The sequence below is a fragment of the Brachionichthys hirsutus genome, chromosome 7, assembly GCF_040956055.1.
Source record: "Brachionichthys hirsutus isolate HB-005 chromosome 7, CSIRO-AGI_Bhir_v1, whole genome shotgun sequence".
Taxonomy (NCBI): Eukaryota; Metazoa; Chordata; class Actinopteri; order Lophiiformes; family Brachionichthyidae; genus Brachionichthys; species Brachionichthys hirsutus.
Genome location: NC_090903.1, coordinates 13,758,148 through 13,778,322, shown reverse-complemented (window position 1 = coordinate 13,778,322; position 20,175 = coordinate 13,758,148). Strand labels below are relative to the sequence as shown.

General features: G+C 43.9%; 3 protein-coding genes across 3 annotated transcripts; all 3 read left to right on the top strand.

Annotated features, from left to right (window-relative positions):
* Window positions 1-1,311: 1,311 nt before the first annotated feature.
* On the top strand, window positions 1,312-6,276 carry nphp1 (nephronophthisis 1). The gene is made up of 20 exons (XM_068741359.1): window positions 1,312-1,377; window positions 1,864-1,925; window positions 2,084-2,144; window positions 2,258-2,391; window positions 2,466-2,604; window positions 3,161-3,262; window positions 3,350-3,474; window positions 3,631-3,676; window positions 3,804-3,891; window positions 4,015-4,109; window positions 4,184-4,312; window positions 4,382-4,456; window positions 4,605-4,715; window positions 4,803-4,885; window positions 4,965-5,041; window positions 5,154-5,253; window positions 5,336-5,448; window positions 5,537-5,610; window positions 5,709-5,750; window positions 5,880-6,276. Exons 1-20 carry the CDS (start codon window positions 1,312-1,314, stop codon window positions 6,153-6,155), a joined length of 1,998 nt encoding a protein of 665 aa, XP_068597460.1. The 3' UTR covers window positions 6,156-6,276.
* Window positions 6,277-11,567: 5,291 nt separating this feature from the next.
* LOC137895790 (myelin and lymphocyte protein-like) lies at window positions 11,568-16,139 on the top strand. Its single transcript, XM_068741300.1, has 4 exons — window positions 11,568-11,761; window positions 14,778-14,942; window positions 15,056-15,211; window positions 15,457-16,139. The coding sequence occupies exons 1-4, from the start codon at window positions 11,675-11,677 to the stop codon at window positions 15,529-15,531; spliced, it is 483 nt and encodes a 160-aa protein (XP_068597401.1). The 5' UTR covers window positions 11,568-11,674; the 3' UTR covers window positions 15,532-16,139.
* Window positions 16,140-17,145: 1,006 nt separating this feature from the next.
* Window positions 17,146-19,150, top strand: LOC137896126 (myelin and lymphocyte protein-like). The gene is made up of 4 exons (XM_068741654.1): window positions 17,146-17,238; window positions 18,043-18,210; window positions 18,313-18,438; window positions 19,076-19,150. The coding sequence occupies exons 1-4, from the start codon at window positions 17,146-17,148 to the stop codon at window positions 19,148-19,150; spliced, it is 462 nt and encodes a 153-aa protein (XP_068597755.1).
* The last annotated feature ends 1,025 nt before the right edge of the window (window positions 19,151-20,175 follow it).

Here is a 20,175-nt window from a genome sequence, read left to right as displayed (position 1 = left end):
AGCTAAATTACTCAACTATCTATTCTATTGTATAAGAGATGTGCAGAAGAAAGGTGCCATAGACAGCTGTTTGGAATAACCAAATCAAACAAGAACAGATTAAAAATGCTTAATAAATCATATATTATTGGCCACCTTTGAATCTGAGCATGGAACTTTTTATTTAATTTAATTTTTATTAATTTAGAAACTTTAGGTCTGTACTGCTAAACATTTATCTAGAACATTGGCACAGTGCCAGTCAACAATGAATGACGTAATGCAGATGACGAAAATACATTTTTACTTTATAGCTAAATATAACCTTTACCGGAAACAGTCGTATTTTAATTAAATATATTTATTTTAAGGGAAAATAGTAAGGGCAATTGGACAATTGGAAATTTTGCAAGACATTTAACACCGACAAATTTGTCAAGAAATCTTAATTCATATAATAAAGGGGATATTCTGAGTCGAACCTGAAGACAGCATGTTTCACAACTAGCAAAGTACGCCCTCCACATGTAACTACACGACATTTGTAAAGACGAGATAGAGCTGGAGGGCTGCAAAAGTTTGACGAAGAGCAGAAAAGAAAAGTGTCTCTAGCTGGAATGCTTTGCTGGATTTTTAAACCACTATTCCTACATAAATAAAATGATCAGAATTTTCTCTCTAAGGTCGGGTATCTGAGACGTCACAGGTTTTGCTGCAATATCGAAAAGATCAAGAGTTAGATATGTAATCCACGCAATAACTAATTCTATTTGCGTAATCATGGTGGCCATGCATGGTGTTTGTGGTACTTGAATAACGAACCAAAAAGGTAATTTTTTTAGATCGTTCTTGTCCGTCTTACCTCGCCAGTCCAGCAGGGGGCGGTACATTGTCAAGTCACACAGAGGATTGAAATTCCCTTTCTCTCAGACCACAGATGCAACCGCATTTAAAACTAAGAAACAATAGAAAACTAGACGATTGAAGAAAATGGAATCAAATTTAAGTGGAGAAGATAATCAGAACGACATAATGTAAAACAGTCCTTCAAAGGCTGTAATGTAATTATTGAGATCCAATACATTAAGCGTTTCATAAGTATCATTTCTGTGAGATGAATCGAGTTGTATGTATGTACAGTATATATATATATTTAAAATAGCAATTAAAGCAAACACATTCGGTAGCGTTGTTTACAAGCGACGTCACGAAATACATACGGAAGTTGGAAAACGGAAGAGGACTCGGTTGCCCAGCGACCAGTGAAGGCGTAGTGCGTGCTAGCTAGCCGAGCTACTCAGACGAGGATTATGCGCCGTAAACATCGCATAGATGCCACCGAAAAGAGAGAGACCTCTGCAACTAGTCCAGGGGGAAGTGGACGACATGAAAAAGCAGGTTTGTCACAGGATGTCCTTTGTTTGTGTGTTTCGGGAATGCTAAACACTCCTAAAGCTTGTGCTATTTGAACTTCTTTGCATAGAATGTGTTCATCTTTATTAAAAAGAAAATCATCTAAATATCTCATGCTAACGCATGCAGCCTGTTAGATTCTTTACGGAATCTTTCAGATTAAATCATTGCTACCATCTTATTTTAGATTTTTTTTTCTTTGCTGAGAAAGGAAGTGGGGCAGACTCAAAATCACAATTGCCGGATTTTGCATGCAGGCTATCATTTTCTTTTCACATTCTTTAGGATGATGAACTCACTGCTGCCAGATTTGGCCTCATTTTGACTGAAGCAGGAGGCGGAGGCCAAATCTGGCAGACTCAAAGACTCGCTAGCTGAATAAACCAGTGGCGTAGGAATGTATGATGGAACATGGAGTATACATACAGTCTGTATTTGCTATTGATCAATGTTGTTTTTTTTCTAACCCAGGTTGACAGTCTGGTGAATGATGTGCAGAAAAATATTGTGTCGACAGAAGAGGCATTTCGAAGGTAAACAGCTCAGACAGAGCCAGTCTTATCGATAAAGAACGTCTGTCTTTGAGCACAGCAGCGCTTTCTTAACCATCCTGTGTAAGTCCATTTAAAACCAGGACCCTCATTGATCGCTTTGAGGATTGATTCTAGCCTGAATGTCCTTTCAAAAACAGATGCCACAAGCTGCAGGTGTCAGGAGAGAAGACGTTACAGAAGCTACAGAACCTCACCAAGGTTAGTGCAACTTACCCAACTTGCATCACTGTGTTCTTTTTTTATGAATTTTCTAAAAGCAGACTCTTAAACTAGTGGAGCTGGTCATCGCGTGCTGCCGTTTGGTTTTCCAGGCTGATGAACTGGCTCCCGTGGGAAACTATGACCAGAGAAAACAGGTGGAGGAGAGACGGCTGCAGGATGACTTGGAGCGTCTGAACATGCTCGCTCTGAAACTGTCACCACCAGGACCCAGTTCTGCTGCAGGGTCAGCGACCTGACCAGACATGATAGGGCTCAGTTGCTTATTGTCTTTACATGTGATCGTGTTTCGATCCACAGCGCCGTTTGTCAGGAAACTAGTGAAGAGGAGGAGGAGGAGGAGATGGAATCTTTGAAACCTCCCCCTCAGTCTGGCCCCTGCATCAACACAGTCCTCTGTGATTTCACAGGACAACAGGAGGGAGATCTCTCTGTTAGGGTGAGGAACGTGAGAGAGAGGAGAGGAATGTGGACGGGGTTCATGTCAGCAACCCCGGGCGGCTTGTCTAGAAGCATACTCCAGCCATTTCCTTCCAAGTCTGTAGCCCTCTTCATGTCATTTTTCATTGGTAGGTAGAGTTAAATTTACCTCTATGACAAAAAAACAAAACAAAAATTAAAGTCATGTAATTTGAGCTTAAGAACCCTAAACGAAATAAGTCCTGTATAACGTCCCTGTGTAAAATCTAAAATTGAAAGCGCTGAGGACTTTCTCTTTATTTCCCAGCCGCTACCGAAATGTCTTCATCATGGTGTCCACGAAGACACTCTATTGAAAATAGAGGGCGATAATCAGGATAAACCTTATTTTAAAAAATGACATATTACATTTGTTCTGACAGGAGGATTCTCTTCTGCAAATACAATTAAAGTTTAAGAAGGTCTGACAGAGAAACCGAGTAAAAACAAAAGTTTCATACAAGCTTGTGACTTAACAGAAAAGACAGTAAAACAGTAACTTTGCATCTCACGTGTTTCTCTCTTTCTGTTTTCAGAAGGGGGACGTATTGAGGATCATCAGGAGGTCGGCGGATGGATGGTGGCTGGCTCAGGACAATAAAGGCAACAGAGGAGTGGTTCCAAAAACCTACCTGAAGGTGCACAACCGCCAGCATCGTGGGTTTTTACACGGCATACACACAGCGCTGCGTTAAACAGGTGAAACTCCTTAAAATCTATTCCAGATTGGCTCTGGTGCTGATGAAGATGAGGACGACAAGTATGCCACCGAGGAGGAGGAGGAGGAGGAGGAGGAGGAGGAGGAGGATTCAGATGATGAGGAAGTGACTGACGACAAAGGGCAACAGAGGTTCGTTTACATTTTTATTGAAGACTCTGTGTCGTTTTGTCTCTGCCGATGGTTCCAGCTTTTACAGCTGCAGTGACAGAGAACTCTTCCTCTGCAGGATTGACGCTAATTTAATTTAAATCAGTTCCAGTAAATTCTTCTGTTCTTGATCGGCAGTACTTCGTTCTCCAAATGGGGCGCTGTCAAAAAGGCTTTAACCGAGGTAAACGGCCATAAACTCTACGACTGCTGCTACCACAAATATCAAAAAGCAGCACAGTGTAGACACGGCTTTCACTGTGTGTGTGTGTGTGTGTGTGTGTGTGTGTGTGTGTGTGTGCACGCAACAGATTGATACAACAGACGTGCTCGCTGCCATGGGGGCAATACCTTCAGGATTCAGACCTTCAACTCTCAATCAACTGCTGGTGGAGGAAGGTCATTAACACACACACACACACACACACACACACACACACACACACACTGAGGAATGAATCACATCTGTAACACACCCGTTTCGAGGAAAACACCGTGCGGTAACAATCTGTCTTTTTCCAGGTGTAACATACAAAGCAAGTCACTATATTCAGCCTCAGCTCAGCCAATCACAGCTGTCCTTTAGCGATCTCTTCCTGGACCCGATAACTGGAAGGGTGAGCCTGTGTGTGTGTGTGCGTGTGCGTGTTCAGCGTGTCTCCAGTCACAAACGGACCGCTCTCTCTCGCAGGTCCGCTCTCGGCAGGTCAGGATCTGTGTTTGCTTCGCTCTGCGGAGCTGCAGGATGATTCCTACTCCTGGGGTCGGAGTTCAGGTCCTCAGCAGACACGTCCGCCTCTGTGCCTTTGACGGAACTCAGGTGGGGGTATTTCTGCCATCACGAGCAGCTAACAAGAGCATCATTTAAATAAGAGCTGCTTGTTTTCAGGTGTTGAGTAACATCCACACAGTTAGAGCGACCCATAGCTCCAAAAGCCCCAAGACGTGGAGCTTCTCCCCCAGGGTACGATTCCAGCATCCTCCTCTCAGGCCAGATCGCTTTGCTCGTTGTTCTCCAGACTCTAACATTTTTCCGGCCTTTGCTTCTTCAATGTCCAAATTCAAAACCACAAAATGCGGACTGACGCCTGGAACGCGCGCGTCGGCTCCAGATGACGGGCATCCTGCCCACCCTCCTAGACGGAGAATGTTTCCTACGCTGCAACTCTGCGTCTCCTGACCTCGGCATCCTATTCGAACTGGGAGTGACCTTCGTACGGAACGTAAGGACAAACGTACAAGACACGCGGCCACAGTTCCGATCAGTATCCGGAAGAAGCTAAATCGGCCGTGTGTTGGTTTTTTTATAGTCTACAGGTGAGAGAGGAGATCTGAGCTGTGGCTGGGCTTTCCTCAAACTGACCAATGGCTTAGGAAATCCACTCCCCAACAGGTACGCCCGCGCAACGCACATGACATCTTAGCATTAGCACTTTAAAGCGTAGACTATAATGAATCTAATGTGTGTGTAGGACCTATGAGCTGCCAGTGAATGGTGGGACTCCCTATGAGAAGGACGTCACAGTGGATGCATCAATCGCCAGAGGATGTAAGAACGTACTTCAACACCAGTTGCCACGTCAACTCCAGAAAAAAAACAAACAAACAAGCAACAGCTCTATCATTTGTTGGAATGGCATAAGTTCAGCCTCTCTTCTCAGCTCCGACCGGCGCTCTGCAGCAGATGCTTCAGGCCAGGCAGCAGCCCAAACTCACCGTCAAGCTGAAATCAGCCAGGAGCCGCATCAGAAAGCAGCTCGGGTGGGCGCATCGATCAGGTGCTTTCACACAGTCACAATAAATCACAGAGACAGTTATAGTTCAAGCATCCCCCCCCCTTCAGCCTCCTGCCAGACGCTCTTCTGCACAGTCTGAGCTGCGTCCATCTGCTGGCTCTGCACAGGCAGCTACTGGCCGACACGCTGCTGGTGGACAGACCCACCATGCAGAATGCAGGTAGGACACACCCTCCATGCCTCCAACTCAGGCAGGGAGTATTAGTTGTTCTAGTAAATGGCTGCTTAAACGTCTGTCTCTGTTTCAGACCTCGTATGTAGTCCTGTACTTTCCACGTTCCCCATGTTGTTGGACCAGCAGGACTTGCTGGACGCTCTAAGGGTGAAGCACTCTGAGAACCCATCTGTTTGAATCTGGAATAAATCACTGATTTTAAATGAATAGATTTTAAAACAGACATTGCACCTGTTTTCTTTCAGAGTGTCTGGTTGGATTCTGAAGTCTACATGGGCAAAGCACGGGTCGGTTTGTGTGTAGTACCTGTAACAGCCTCTAGGGGGAGACTCTAAACTAAAGAGCTTGTGTGTGTGCGTCGCTAAATGTCTTTACATGTGGATACAAACTGTTTCTTCCTCCCTCTCTGTTTGTAGAGTGACCATTCCTATTTAAAACAGGAGTTCATCAGAGTCTACATGTCGTCGGTCTACTTCCTGCTCCACTCGCCCTCGCTGCCCTGCCACCGCTGGGCAGACCCGCCCTCAGAGGAGCAGCGAGCCAGAGTCATCTACGCCACCCTGGAGGCGCTCAAACGCACCCGGCACGCCGCTGCCCACAGCGGCATAGAGGTCTTTGTCGACCCGGACCATCAGCATCTCGCCTTTGACATCTCAGAGCTGACCTTTGACCTCCTCCGTGTGGCACGATAGCACCACATTTTGAAGTTGATGTCTCATGACTTAATTGAAGCGTGCCATAAATACATTTTTCTACTTTTTAAGGGGTGTGGAACCTGAGGGACGATGCCGGTGATGTTCTCTATTTTTTATTACTGTCAATAAATGCCACGAAACGCAAAAATGGAGTCGTGGCTTTCTCTATACCGCCCACCATCTTGCACACCAACATTGTCGCCGCTCTGCATTGTGACAGGAAATAAAGTGGCCTCGCATTTGAGAAATGCTAACAAACACCATGTGGTACAAACACAAAGACATCTATTGTCACTACATTATTATTACAGATCCCAAACATACTTCCGTAATTCTAGAACCAGTCACGTACCAAGCTGCATTGTAATCTGACTGGTTGCTGAACTGCTGCATTCATCTCCACCCATTAGTTCAACATTGAGTGTGTCTTTTTATAGGCTGGTATAAAGGTACAAGCGCAGATAGGTATGGTCAGTCTGGGTCCGAAGGAGCCTCACGTCCAGAGTCACAACCATCGGAATATTTTGCTAAAAATAAATAAAAAATGTGGCAGGGGATTCTTGGAAAATTATGCAAGTCTGGGGTCGTGACTTGCGTCCTAATAACGTTGTTTATCTTTGTGACTTATTATGTAACTATGGCATAGAAAATCAAGCTTAAACAAATTATATTTAAACCCACACACCCAAAAACAAAAAAAAGACCTGTCAGTTTCCAGTCTGTACGCTACGCTAACCAGTCGCTCATGCTAGCCTCAAATTCACCTTGCAGGAATTGTTTCAACAGATTTCAACAAATGTCAACAAAAATTCCATTTTTACTTTAACGTCTCGGGTCCAGAACTTCACTCGTCGAAGTGTTTACAGTCTCTGGCCGGCAAATAATGACTGGCCTGTATTTCCACATTCCAGTTGTGTTGCCACGGTAACAGTGCCTGGAGTGACCTGAGAACGTTGTTTAGCGATGGGGGGGGGGGGGGGGGGGGGGGGGACAGGGTAACCATCGGGGTAGTGGTAATGTTATATCTAACTGCAGCAATAAACAAAGGGAGACAAACTTTCTTTCAAACAAGCAGAATTATCTCTCTGCTGCTTTAAGGACTCAGAACCATGGAACCCATCTGTTTGTTTCCTGTTGATTAAAGCTTTGTGCACCCGCTGTGTGTTGCCCATAAACTCAACAAGAGCAACTACTTGAGCCGCTTCTAGCTAATTCTAAATCAGCGGGAAAAAGTGTGTCAGCCACCGGATGCTAGCCGGATCCGGCCTTGGCGGCAGGAGCCTGCAGGGATTCTGGTGGCCGCACAAGACGCTAACAGCGCATGTGGTTTTGTTCTGAACGTGGCCCGCATAAATATCTCAGTCGGCCCTCATCTTATATAATTATAGCAATAGAAATAACTAGAATAACAGGCCGTACGTTCTGTCATCACATCCCAAAAGCAAATATAAGATTTATAGGTGGCTAACATAAGACATTTTTTTTTATTTTTTTTGATTGGTCAGATTAATATTAGACAGAAGGGAGGCAAACAAATGGACGATGTGAGGCTAAAGGTCAGACTGGAGTACAAAGGGTTAAAAAGTTAATTCAGATCTGATAATAAAAACTATCCATATATATCTGAGTACTGATCGGTAGCTAACGTCCGATTCCGTTCGAGTCCGCAAGCTTGTGATCGAGCCCGATTTCCAATTACGAGATCGGATCATCCTTAGTGACTACTGGTAAAATGTGGGAATATTGGCCTCCTGCTTTAGCCACAGACCCGACCCGACCCGACCTGAACCGACCCCCCCTGGAGCGGTGCAAACAAACAGCACAGTTTCAACCTGACTCCGGGAGTTGAAGCGCAGTTTGTTTGAATTTCACCTCAACTGCTCACCTCACGTGACGATAAATAGCCTGCGTCTTCACTTAGGTTTCCATAGAAACATTTGTCTGTTTCTGTGTAATTAGACGTTTTGACTTGTAACCTGATCCAAAATGGAGGCGCTTAGCCCGAGGTGTGTCCCTGACACAGCTTCTTCCGCAGGACGGGTGTCTCTGTCCTGTTGTTGGTTTTAACATTTCATCATGTAAACACCTCCTCCCTTGACATCATCGTTATTTGGATCCTCAAGTCCCTTTTGATTCTTTTTCTAAAACATTTGTAAAACTTTGCCATACAATCCGAGCCGCTGAGATATCTGAAACGAAGCGGACAGCTGGGTTCAAGGTTTTCAGCCATTTTTATGAATGGTAGTAGGAACGTACACGCCCTGACTTTACGGCCAAACGAGAGAGCATCAACTTAAATTCTGTCTTATCAGTAGTTTTATATGAACACATCAATGTGAAAGTGAAAAAACCATGAAGTCAGGGCTTCCTGTAAGTTCTGCAGCCATTACCCAAAGGTTAGGACATTCGTTCCACCCCTCCCTTCAACTTTGTATTCATCAATGACACATAATGACGCCTTGGACCCGGCGCCATCCCCTCCCAGCAGCACGGGCCTGACGGTACCTAAAGGATGCGGCCTGAGACGTTCACAACGTTTGATCGTGTCCATAAGACCGAGTTAATAAGTGTTTCGGCCCTGTGATGGTAGCTTAATGCAAATTTTGCACATTTATTACATTGTAAGTGTTTTAATGCAAATGAATACAGTAGTAAAATCACAAGTAAATCAAAGTCACGGGGTAAATGTCGTTAAACCCGACATCCAACAGCGATAACGGACTGGAGATTGTCGAAGTCGCTCTCTTTCGCAGCGTCGGAGGGAACAACCCTCCACTTAGACTTAATGGTATCACTGACCTTTAGCACTAGAACGAGAGGGGAGGGTCTCCAAACACACCTCAGTGACCTTTAGCAAATCCACAAGTTGACTCAGGGCGTGGCAGCATTTCCAGAACAAAGCAGGTTTCTCTCTGAAAAAGACAAAAGACAAAGCTCAATGTGAAGACATGAAAGCTGAGCCGACAGGATGACTCACTTGCACAGCAATTAAATGCTCGCTCCTCTTAAGCGGCTAGTTAGCTAAAATGTGCTAATTAGCACAAATAGCGAGATGGAAATGAATGAATGGACGAAATGCGTGAAAGACTTTGTGTGTGCTGCATTAAAGGAAGTTCAGTGTTTCGATGCGGTGCGCGGAAAACCAGTATTTCCAGTTTTGAGTTCTGTTTCACAGTCCATGCTTTGTACACCCCACCGACTTGATTTGTATAATTAGCACCATGGGTAAATACCACAGAAAACCAAATCCCACCCACAGGAAGAGAGAAGGACGCCACTGCCCTACTTAGACGGCAAGAACGACAGACGACGCCCGTGTGAGACATCTTCGCGATGAACGCTGGGCAACAAAAACGACGATACCGACGTCTTTCACGGCTTTCCTTTTAGCTCGTCCTACACAGTAGGTTTTGTTATTGCGAGCCGAGTTCAGATCCCCGAGCCTGGAAACCATCAACCGTGTTTGACAGTTTGATTGGGGCGACAGTGAAAACACAAAAGCACAATCTCCCGTGCAATAGTTTGACAATTAGTCGCACTTATTCACTTTTTCTGTTGAGGTTTGGCCGCAAGCAAAGCAACCATTGGGGAGTGATGAGTTTAGCTTAGCTTCGCTAACTTCGTCTGGGACCAGAGACCGACTGAAGTCTCAGTTCTCTGGTGTCAGGTGGAAAACTACAGTGTCAGAGGTGATTAATTCAATCCGAGACACTCCCAGCCTCTCTCTCCTGCTCGGTTTGCTCTTTGTAAACTTTGCAGTTGTCCCTCTCTGATATATTTCATCTCCTTTTGTCGTTTGCCCGACCTCTTCCTACTCCAGTTGGCCTGACGATTTCCCATTCTTCCCTCCTCATCCTCATCCTTATCACCATGCCCCCCCCCCGCACCCCCACACACTTATTTCAGCCTTTACATTAACTCAAATAAAAATACAGATGATTGGGTTTCCATGCAAATGTATGCAGACAAGGGAATTCAGTCTGCATTTGCTTGGGCTTAATATTCCGTAGGTCAACGTTGTGCGAACTGAATCCAAGACAATGAAAGCTCCTTAGGTTTCCGTGCTAGATCAGTTTTCTATCAGACTACACTGCAAATAAAGCCAATTTTGTTGCTAGGGTACAATGGGTTCGAAGAAAGAGAGACTTGCATGTCTGTCATTGATATTTGCGTAAATGAATAAAATTGGAGAGCAAATAGAAAGTCCAACATCATGCCTGTCTGTTTGAGAACATTAGTTCAAGATGAATATATGTTATGACTGGCTTCAACATTTCTTTGTGTCAAAAGGAGAAAAAAAATCATTGTTTTAAGAAAGCGGCTATTTATTCAACTCCTTTAGGTAAAAAGGCAGGCAAATAATAAAGTATTAGTTATATGTTGAAGCTCGGTTATAGCAGGAACTATTTAGATCTCTATGACCTAAATGCAGGTTGCTATTGAGTAACAACTCTTCAAAGCTGCTGTGATAATAAAGTAATATAAAAAATAATCGTATTTATTGATCATGTGACTACAGAACATGGACGCTGTGAATGATGTTTGCCTGTAACTCTATTTATATCCCGTTAAATCGCCTCACAGTCGGTTTCTGTGCGTGCACGTGAGAAAAACACAGTGAACACAACAGTAGGTACAACCACGGAAAAATCACACACACACACACACACACACACACACACGCACGCACACGCACTAACAAGTCCAACCAAAAAAGCACTCCGAGAGCGCAGACCTCCGCCAAGCAGCTCATTCCCCTCGGATTTACACCGTCCACATGGTGATCTGGATCATCATCCAAAAGGTTGTAGATTGTTCTTGGTATCTTTTATACACCAACTATGAAAAGCGAAAGTGAATCAGAGTTGTGTATTTTTAACAGATCTTTGAATCCATAAATGGGGGTTTTGATGTTAAAATTAAATACTTTTTACTGACTCCATTCTGGATCTGATCCGGATGATAGTCGGTGGTGAGATAGCGATCCCCACCCTACATGACGGTGTCAAATTCCATAAACATTGGTCAATAATCAACCGAGACATTGAGGAACAAATTGTGACGCTCCATTGATTACAATGTTAACAAAAATGCCAAAGTGATCCAGAATCCAGGATCTCTTCTGGATCATCACCAAAATGTAATCATCTGTTCCTGGCAACATCCCCAACATTTCCTGAAAGGTTCATCAATATCTGTCCAGAACTTCCTGAGTTATATTGCTAACAGACAGACAGACAGACAGACAAACGGCATAACCGCCGCCTCGCTTCGGGGGCGGTAATAACATCCCTGTGCTGCACAAACAAAGCCAAACAACACCTGCCAAACTGGTAACTACAACCTGAGAGATGGATGGGGAGGTGGAGTGCAGGAGGCAGAGGGAGGTTCAGGAGGAGACAGAGGGGAGTGAATGACAGCCTTTATAAAGCAGATTAAAAAGGTTAGGTATCTCATTCTCGAGGGAATCTCTCTCTCTCTCTCTCTCGCTCACACACACACAGCCGTTTTGGACTATGGCTTCCACCACTTCATTAGATGTTCTGCCTACAGGCTGCAGGATCTTCACCTCAATCCCTGATGTGTTCTTCATTCCTGAGTTTGTAAGTTTCTCGTAATTTAAGTGTGGCTTTATTCCCTGAACCCGGATTGGCTGATCTTTATCTCTCGTCTGGCTAAACGCTAATTCTGTCAGGATCATTGAGCGTTCTCCTTCCTCTTGCGATGTAAAAAGCTCTTTTATTTTTCCGTTGGTCGCTGGTGTTTGATCAGCGAAGCCCCCCCCCTCCGCAAGGCCTGAGTGGCCTCCAGTAGACGGACGAGTGGTCTCACTGTGTGGTTTGATCCAACATAAACGTCGTCTTAATGAAGACGACGTTGGATCCCTGCATATTAAAACAACTTCTATTTACTGTTCAGCTAATTATTACTGGTGCAGAATTACAGGTTCTGCTGCTCGGAGAGCTTAGCAACCGCTTGAGTTTAAACTCAGGCGTTCCCATAGGGAAATGTTTTTCCATGGCAATGGGAAAACAGCACCTTTTGGCATGTTTAAGTGCCATCTGTGTAAATACAACAAAACAAAAAGGAGCCTTGTGTTTCCTCTACAGGGAAGTGAAGATTAAATCTGTGTGACACAAGTGAAAAATGACCACAGCGGAAGATGGAGGTGTAATTCTCAACCGACCATCATCGTGCTGGTTTACATGCTGACGGGTCTTTTTTCTGACACCCCCCCCCCCCCCCCCCCCGCAGTTTCCTGATCCGATCCGATGCTCAGGTGTCACACTGATCACACTTGGCATCGGAAAGCGTAAACATTTACACTTGTGAAAAGCGAAAAGACTGGCTTGGCAATTGCGTGTTGTTATTAAGGAATAAAACGGAATTCTGAAGAACATTTGTCAGGTTTTGGATAGATTTTTGTGGCGTCAGTGAGTCCGAAGTAAAGAGGAGCTGTACTTTATAATAGCGCGTGACTAAAGGAAAGAACAATACACCACACACACACACACACACACACTGCATTCCTCCGCATTGGTCAGCCTAAAGTGACACACCGCGTTTCAGACAGGACTGTTTTGGATTGTTTTGGATGCTTTGATACGTTTTGATACGCTATCGCTCGTATTTACGATCAGATCACTGCTGTGACTCTTAATGAAGTTCCCGCCCTCTGAATCAGGAACAAACATTTTAAAGACACACTTCATTGAGCGTTTCAGCGGGACGCTGATGAGCTACAGGCCGGTTCCCTTTGACCTGGAACGGAATGAACAGGAATGCGTAATGTTCCGCTGGCATGGAAGTAGATAAATCTGATATGTAGTACTAAAGATAAGATTTATGCAATATTTGCTGATACCGCTACATATGATGCCCGTCTGAGGTAATCGAGGCTTTTCGCAGTAATGGGTGACTGAAATGTTGCCTCAGGTGCTTTTCCCACCGCTGGAACTCACTCTGTCAACATGCTGCATATACAGTCTGATATTAGACTACCGTGGGACGGGACGGCCGTGCACACGAAAGCCGCTGCGTCGCTGAAGATGAAATCGTCAATCTCATGAAATGACAGACAATAAGAGAAACTTTTACAGGCCTATTATTTCACCTCTAACAGCTATGAAAGCGGAAGTTGTGTTGTCAATAAGCATGATTAGGAACTTCCGAAAGTGAAAGCACATTTGACTTTAATTAATATTATGGAAAACATCTTTAAAGATGGAAAAATTGAAATATTTAGATCAAAGTATGTTAAATTCAACACAAGCGTATTTCAAATTGTAAATTTTGCAAACAGTTTTCGGGTCAAATAAAGTCTTTCAAAACAAAAGATGCGTTTTCTCTCTGATGACGGTACATGAAAAGTTGCCATACGGCCAAAAGTGTTGGGACAAGAGTCGACGGTATTGTTATATAGAAAGAGAGAGAGGATGAAAAAACATTTTAATTTAAAGGGAACGTTTGAGATTAAACTCATGGAACTCGTGGAGTTACATGCGTGAGTGTTGGGAAATGTTTGACCGACTCAGGGCGTGTCACATTCTTTACTCGTGCTTAGGCTGAATCTTTTTTTTTTTTTTTTTTACACATGCATGCTACACCTAGCGTAGCAACATTAGCATGAAACCATGCACGACAACACAAACCAGTGACCGGCCATAAAGTCGAACAGTCGCGAGTGGTTTAGGTTGTAAATCGACGGCTACCTGTAATTTACCAAAATTCAAAACATGTCTCAAGTGTCAAAACATTAATGAATATGAAAAGTGTGCATAAATAATAATAATAATAATAATTTTCTATGTAAAGCTCTTTGCACATTTAATCTGTGGATTGTAGAAATGTAAGTGCCATCATCTTATTTTCTTATTTTGAATGGGAAACTTTAATTTAATAGCCTCTGGTTGGATCCGCTCATGTGAAAGCTTTGGAGGCTCATCCAGAAATGTTTGTGTCTGAGATCCAGCGGCTTTAAACCACTTCCTGTGTAAACTCATCTGCTCATCTCAAAGCAAGGTTTCAAACCAGAAAGGCTCTCTGCAGCAAAAGGACATTCAGTCAGCAGTGCGTTGAGTTTCGACCCCTGGGCCTATTATAATACCTGCTGCAACGCAAAGAGAACGTGCTATTGGGCAACACGCTGTGCTTATTGCACAAAAAATAATAAAGAATTTAAATGTGCTTCTTATCAAGAGCCGAATGCTGGAGGGTCACGTTCTTTCTACACGCCAAAGACTCTTACACAGAATGTTTGTCAAAGGAGGAGAGCGAAAGAAAACGAGCGACGACTTGATGTGCGTGCGCCTGCTTCTCCTTCGGCCCAGAATAAGTGGGGCTATTTTTTACTGCCTTTAATCTGATAATAATCCGGCGACAATTAGACAGGTTGATTAAAGGGGTGACTATGTATCTGCAGCTTCACGTTCATGGGTCTTTATAACAAGCATGGCTAATCCTGATTTAGTTTTGAGATGGTAAATTGTCTTGTTTTTTGGTTTGTCGCACACGGACAGAAAGGTGCGTTTAGTTACCATAACAACTGGACCCATTTACACTAGCAACCAAAACATACCTGTCTTCCTCCATCCGTCTCTCCTTTGTGACCCCTTGCAGGTCTTCGGCGGTTTGGTGTGGATCCTGGTTGCGTCCACCCGCATACTCCCGAACAACCCACTGGGATGGGTGATGTTCGTGTCCGTCTTCTGCTTCGTCGGGACGACTCTCTGGTTATTCATCTTCATCTGCGGAGCAAATCAGAGCAGCATCTGGCCTGCCCTGGTCAGACGTCACTTCCTGTTTGATCAACGCTTAATCATGCATGGATAGATAGTTGACCTTTTTTATCTCTTATCCCCCCCCCCCCCCCACCATTTACGTTTCCCCCATTGCAGGATGTGAGTTTTCATTTTGTGGCAGCGGTTTTCTACCTCAGCGCTGCGGTGGATCTGGCGTACATCACCCTTTTGCTCGGGTCAAGTAACGCGATTGTCCCGTCTCCTGCAGGCAGCGAATTGCTCAAAATCTACCGCCTGGACATTGCTGCTGTGGTACGTGAAAACTCGCACAAACAAATCAACCTGATAGAAACTGGAGCATATTTTGTTTTTATAATAATAATAATGCGTTGGTTTTATAGAGCGCTTTTCTCGAAGTCAAACAGCACAAATCTGTAATTTACAATGTAAATTCAAATTTCATCCCTTTGTCTTAAATCAATGTCTGACATCGGCGTTCTCCAGGATTTGTGACGGCATGCTCATCCACCTGTGTGTGTGTGTGCGTGTGTTTTCAGGTGATGTCCTACCTGGCCACCCTTCTCTACTTCCTACACGCCATTTTATCCGCCATCCGATGGAAGAGGTCCTAATAAACAAAGCACAAATCAAGAAAACTGACACGTGAAGGAACCAACATCACCAGCTGACTCATCATTGGACCGAGCACCTTCTCTATTTTTTTTTATTTCTCTCTCGTATTACACCAACAAGAGCGACTTTCTTTTAATCAGAGTGTAAATAACATTAAATGAACGTGTGAGTGAAAGAAAAGCAGGCTATTGATCAGTGGTCTCTTTAGCAGCGTAGCTCCCAATCATAAATGCAGCAGCTTGTGAGGGAAGTTAAGGGCCGTCCAAACTCATTCCTCTGCCGAAGCTCCCCTTTTGACTCCCCTATTTAGCTCGTCTGCACTATTCGCAACATTTTAAATTCGTGCACCGGCTAAGGAAGCCTTTCTCAGTCACTCTCCGAACTTGTTCTTGACCCAAGATCGCAACGGTGCTGTTTCAATGGTACCCAAACCCTGTCTCATTTCTCCTGTCTCCTGCTCTCGTCGGTTGTAGCCGACACCCTTCCTGGTCAGTGATGGAGGATTTTCAGTCACGCCTTCGGTTCAGATCGACCAGACGGCTTTTATCGCACTTTTGCCTGACTGATGTCCACTTTTTATAGCTGCCTGGATAGCGGATGGCAACTATCATGCAATGATGAATAAAATTGATCTTTTAAGAGATGACAACTCTTCTAACTCCTCTCCTCCACAATGCATTTCTCTGTGCGTCACGCAGCTTTAACGGGTTCTGAACATCCGTGTTGCTACCGATGCCGCTGACTTCCTGTGTTGGCGAGGATTGACCTTTGACCCTCTTTGGTCTGAGCTGCAATGTATGTTAATGCATGTAAATAACTAATCAAACCACAATTCTGATTAATTATATAGGAGTATGGTACGCATTTGGATATATTTAATACATGTAGAACTTTTAATTGTATTTTTTTTTTACAATAATAGGATTATAAACCGTTGGGACGGATTTTGAGATGAAGCTTGTTCTTATATAAGATGCTGATGGCTATTTCTGCGTATCCATGGTAACCAGCTTTAAAATATTATATAAACGAGGTTGTGATCGTTACGCAGTAAAGGGTATCGCAAAGACATACCTTTTAAAAGGCAAAAAGGAAAAAAGAATAACCCTAAAGTTGCTTTCATTTCTCCAAAGTGTTCAGTACGCCTCACCAAAGTCACCCAACATGAACCTAAAAATAGAGAAAAGTGTACCAAAAAAAGGAGCAGCACATTTTAAATCCTGCTGTTTATTGTATAAAGAATCTGTTTAATCTGAACACAAGAACCTTAGAGTCATAATAACCCAAAATCAATGAGCCGAGTCCTCTCTGGCCGACGTTTGGGCTGCCCGGGCCTAACCATGGCTGCAGGGCAATAAATACCTTTGGTTTGTTTGAAAATCCCTTCACAGGTCAGTAGTCCACGTCGAACACTGGGGCCTGACGGAGATGAAGGGTGGCGCAAGGAGGCCGTTTGTGGGAAGGGATCTTGTGCCCACAATAGCAGAACGGGTTTGTCTGCTCACTTGGCTTCCCCTATAAAGTGGGAAACACCTGCTGCTGCTTTTGTCAGCTCGTAGCAGAGGCGAGGTTGCGCGCTGTTGACTCGGCACAGGGAGAAGGATCAGGCAGAGATGGCTGCCACCACTGCTCAGCCTATGGAAAGCCTGCCCAGCGGACTGGGAATATGCACCACGGCGCCGGATATATTTTACCTGCCCGAGCTGGTGAGTGCACGCCGAGCGAGGACAGAACCGCCGGACCTTGCAGGCTGTTGGGAAGACATTATTTCCATTTTTGGATCACTTTCTCAGTGTCGCCATTCTTCAGTCGTCTTTCCTTTATTTTATTTTATTTCTTTAATTTTATTGCATTTTGTGCAGCAGCTCCTGTGTTGTTTTCTTTCTTTTTATCTTGTGTTAAATATATCATAGATATGATCTTGAGTTGAAATTTGATTTTAAAATCCTACATCGGAAAATAAAATAAAAAGCATTTTTGTGAAACGGGAGCGGATGAAACTTATTCCCTGCACGGGAGGAGCCGGGGAGTCTTTGCGCAGCTCATATTTCATTCATATTGAATCCGGGTGCCACTCATCCAAGAAAGAATGCAGCCAACGCTTCGTCTCACCGGATGACGACAAAAGATGGAAACTGCTCAGATGACCGCCGGAGACGCACCTTTTGCAGGAGGGGGTGTTTCGTTTCATGCATTTTAGATAGTTTACTTCAGCTTTTATTTATGAACGGCGCAAGAGAATTCCACGGAACTGAAGGGACATGGATACAGCTAACAGTCTTATCTAAAGAAGCCCGGCAAACTGAACACCACCCATCCCGCTCTCAGACGGCGACAGTCAATAGGAATGTTTGTTTAAGCAACGCTAAACTACATTGAAGCATTATGCTAGAGAGAAACAATAATATAGTACTGGTCTATTGCACTAATGCTAGCATTCTGGTTAGCTTCATGCTGCCTTTGTGCCGTATCCCTCACCATCTGTCCTCCCATTCCCGCCATCCTCGCAGGTTTTTGGCGGCTTGGTGTGGATCCTGGTGGCGTCGACCCATGTGGTGCCGGCGAACCCTCTGGGCTGGGTGATGTTTGTCTCGGTCTTCTGCTTTGTCATGACCTTCCTCTGGATGATCATCTTCATGGCCGGAGGTCATAAGAACAGCCCTGGCTGGGCCGCCGCTGTAAGAGATGAAGACGCTGACGGGAACGAGAGAACGATTGGAGCAGATGAGTGGGATAGGGAATCGAACCGAGTTCTAACGTGATCTAACCTGTGTGCGCAGGACTTTGCCTACCACGGCCTGGCGACCTTCTTCTACCTCAGTGCGGGGGTAGACCTGGCCTACATCACCTTCCTGAAGAAACTCACAGGCCCGTTCAAAGACTACCAGATTGACATCGCTGCTGTGGTGAGAATGGACGGCAAAAATCTAAAACATTTATAATCAACTATTTTACTGTAGTTACAATCTTTATTTACTTATACAGCAGCTAGTGTTGGGGGTAACGTTAAGGTTGAGGTAAAACATGGCCCCATCAACCAACATCACCCCTCTCGTGGTTGTGCAGCTATGGCGTAGCAAAGAGCTAAGCTTAGCTTAGCTTAGCACAAAGACAGAAAACGACAATAAACAAGTCTGTCTTCTGCTGTATAAAATAATTTCACCAGCAAAACTGAAACTCAATTAACATGTTGTAATTTATGTAAATAATCCACCTAAATCTAGCAAGGCTACATGCTAACCCACCACTGAGTTAGCTTCACAGGTACGCTAGCTGTACTAATATAAATAAATGAAACACAAATAGCACAATAAGAGTAAAGATGATGATGATAAATATTTAGAGCACTTTCCAGAAAGATGCATAAAGTCTGATAAAATGTTCACAGTTTAGTCAAAATAATTAAAAAGAACCCACATTAAGGGAAAAACTATAATCATCGCTCACTAAAGCTGAGTGGGTGGAAAATGGCGGGAAAGGAAGCCCTGTTTCAGAATAAATGAACTAAATCAACTTCCAGCCTTTATTCATTTGTGTTTCCAGGTGTTTTGTTTCCTGGCCACGCTCCTCTACTTCATGCACGCCATCCTCTCGTCATTCCGATGGAAAAACGTCTAAGGAACGCCGTGGGGTGGAAAAATAGCACCATCAACCCTGCGTGGCTGTGCGTGTGGAATTACCGTCCAGCAACATCCGTCTGTTTAGATTCAAACACAGATTATAATCCTCATCAGGGTGGGGATTATATGAGGAGGCAACATCAAATCTGATTAAGATAAAAGACAATGAAGAATATCTTTGGAAAACTGACGTTTTATCACACGTGTGCTCAAATTGTTGTTGTTTTGTTTTATTTTTTACATCTTTTACAATTGATCGTCTCTTTTGAGAGAACCGTGGACTTTGGTGTAAACATCATTACAACAGGATGACAAAATAGCCACTAATTACAGAGGCGTTGAACTTCTGACACTTTTTTTTACTGGATTTATACTTAAAGAATAATGAAAGAAGTTTTTTTTTAATGTATTTTAATGTTGGTGTAATCAGTGACGATTTAATAAAGGCATGATAATCAGCTCTGACGTGGAGCTGATGGAAGTTCGGTGCATGAAGACGGATATCGAATGAATTTGTCGTAAAACTGTCTGTGAGGTCACTTGAACGCAGCTTCCCGATTTAGAACCACTGTGTTCGGGTCAAAGGGCCGACTATTTTTCACACACACAGGAAGCTGTAGCCACATTAGCTTAGCTTAGCATTAAGACTTGAAAATGCAGTTCTGACTTGTTTTTTCAGGGTTCCTCTGGCTGCAGCCTACCCAATGTTAACCGTTTATTTTTGCCTTTTTTTTTTTACATTCTCAAGATTAAAACAAAACATTGATGTTATTTTGCTTTTATCTCATTTCACTGTAAAATTTGAATAGCCCATACATTATTTTATAATTAAAGTATATCACTATAAACAACTACACAGTTTACTGTTGTATTCGTGTCATTTTAAAACACAGTCCGGTCCACGGTGTGTTCTGGATTTGGTGATTATAAAATCAAACGTCACTCCTCACCCGCAGGGCGCCTCCTTCTGGTCGCACAAACGCATTACATTAACACAATCTGATGGGACTATCCCGCACAGAC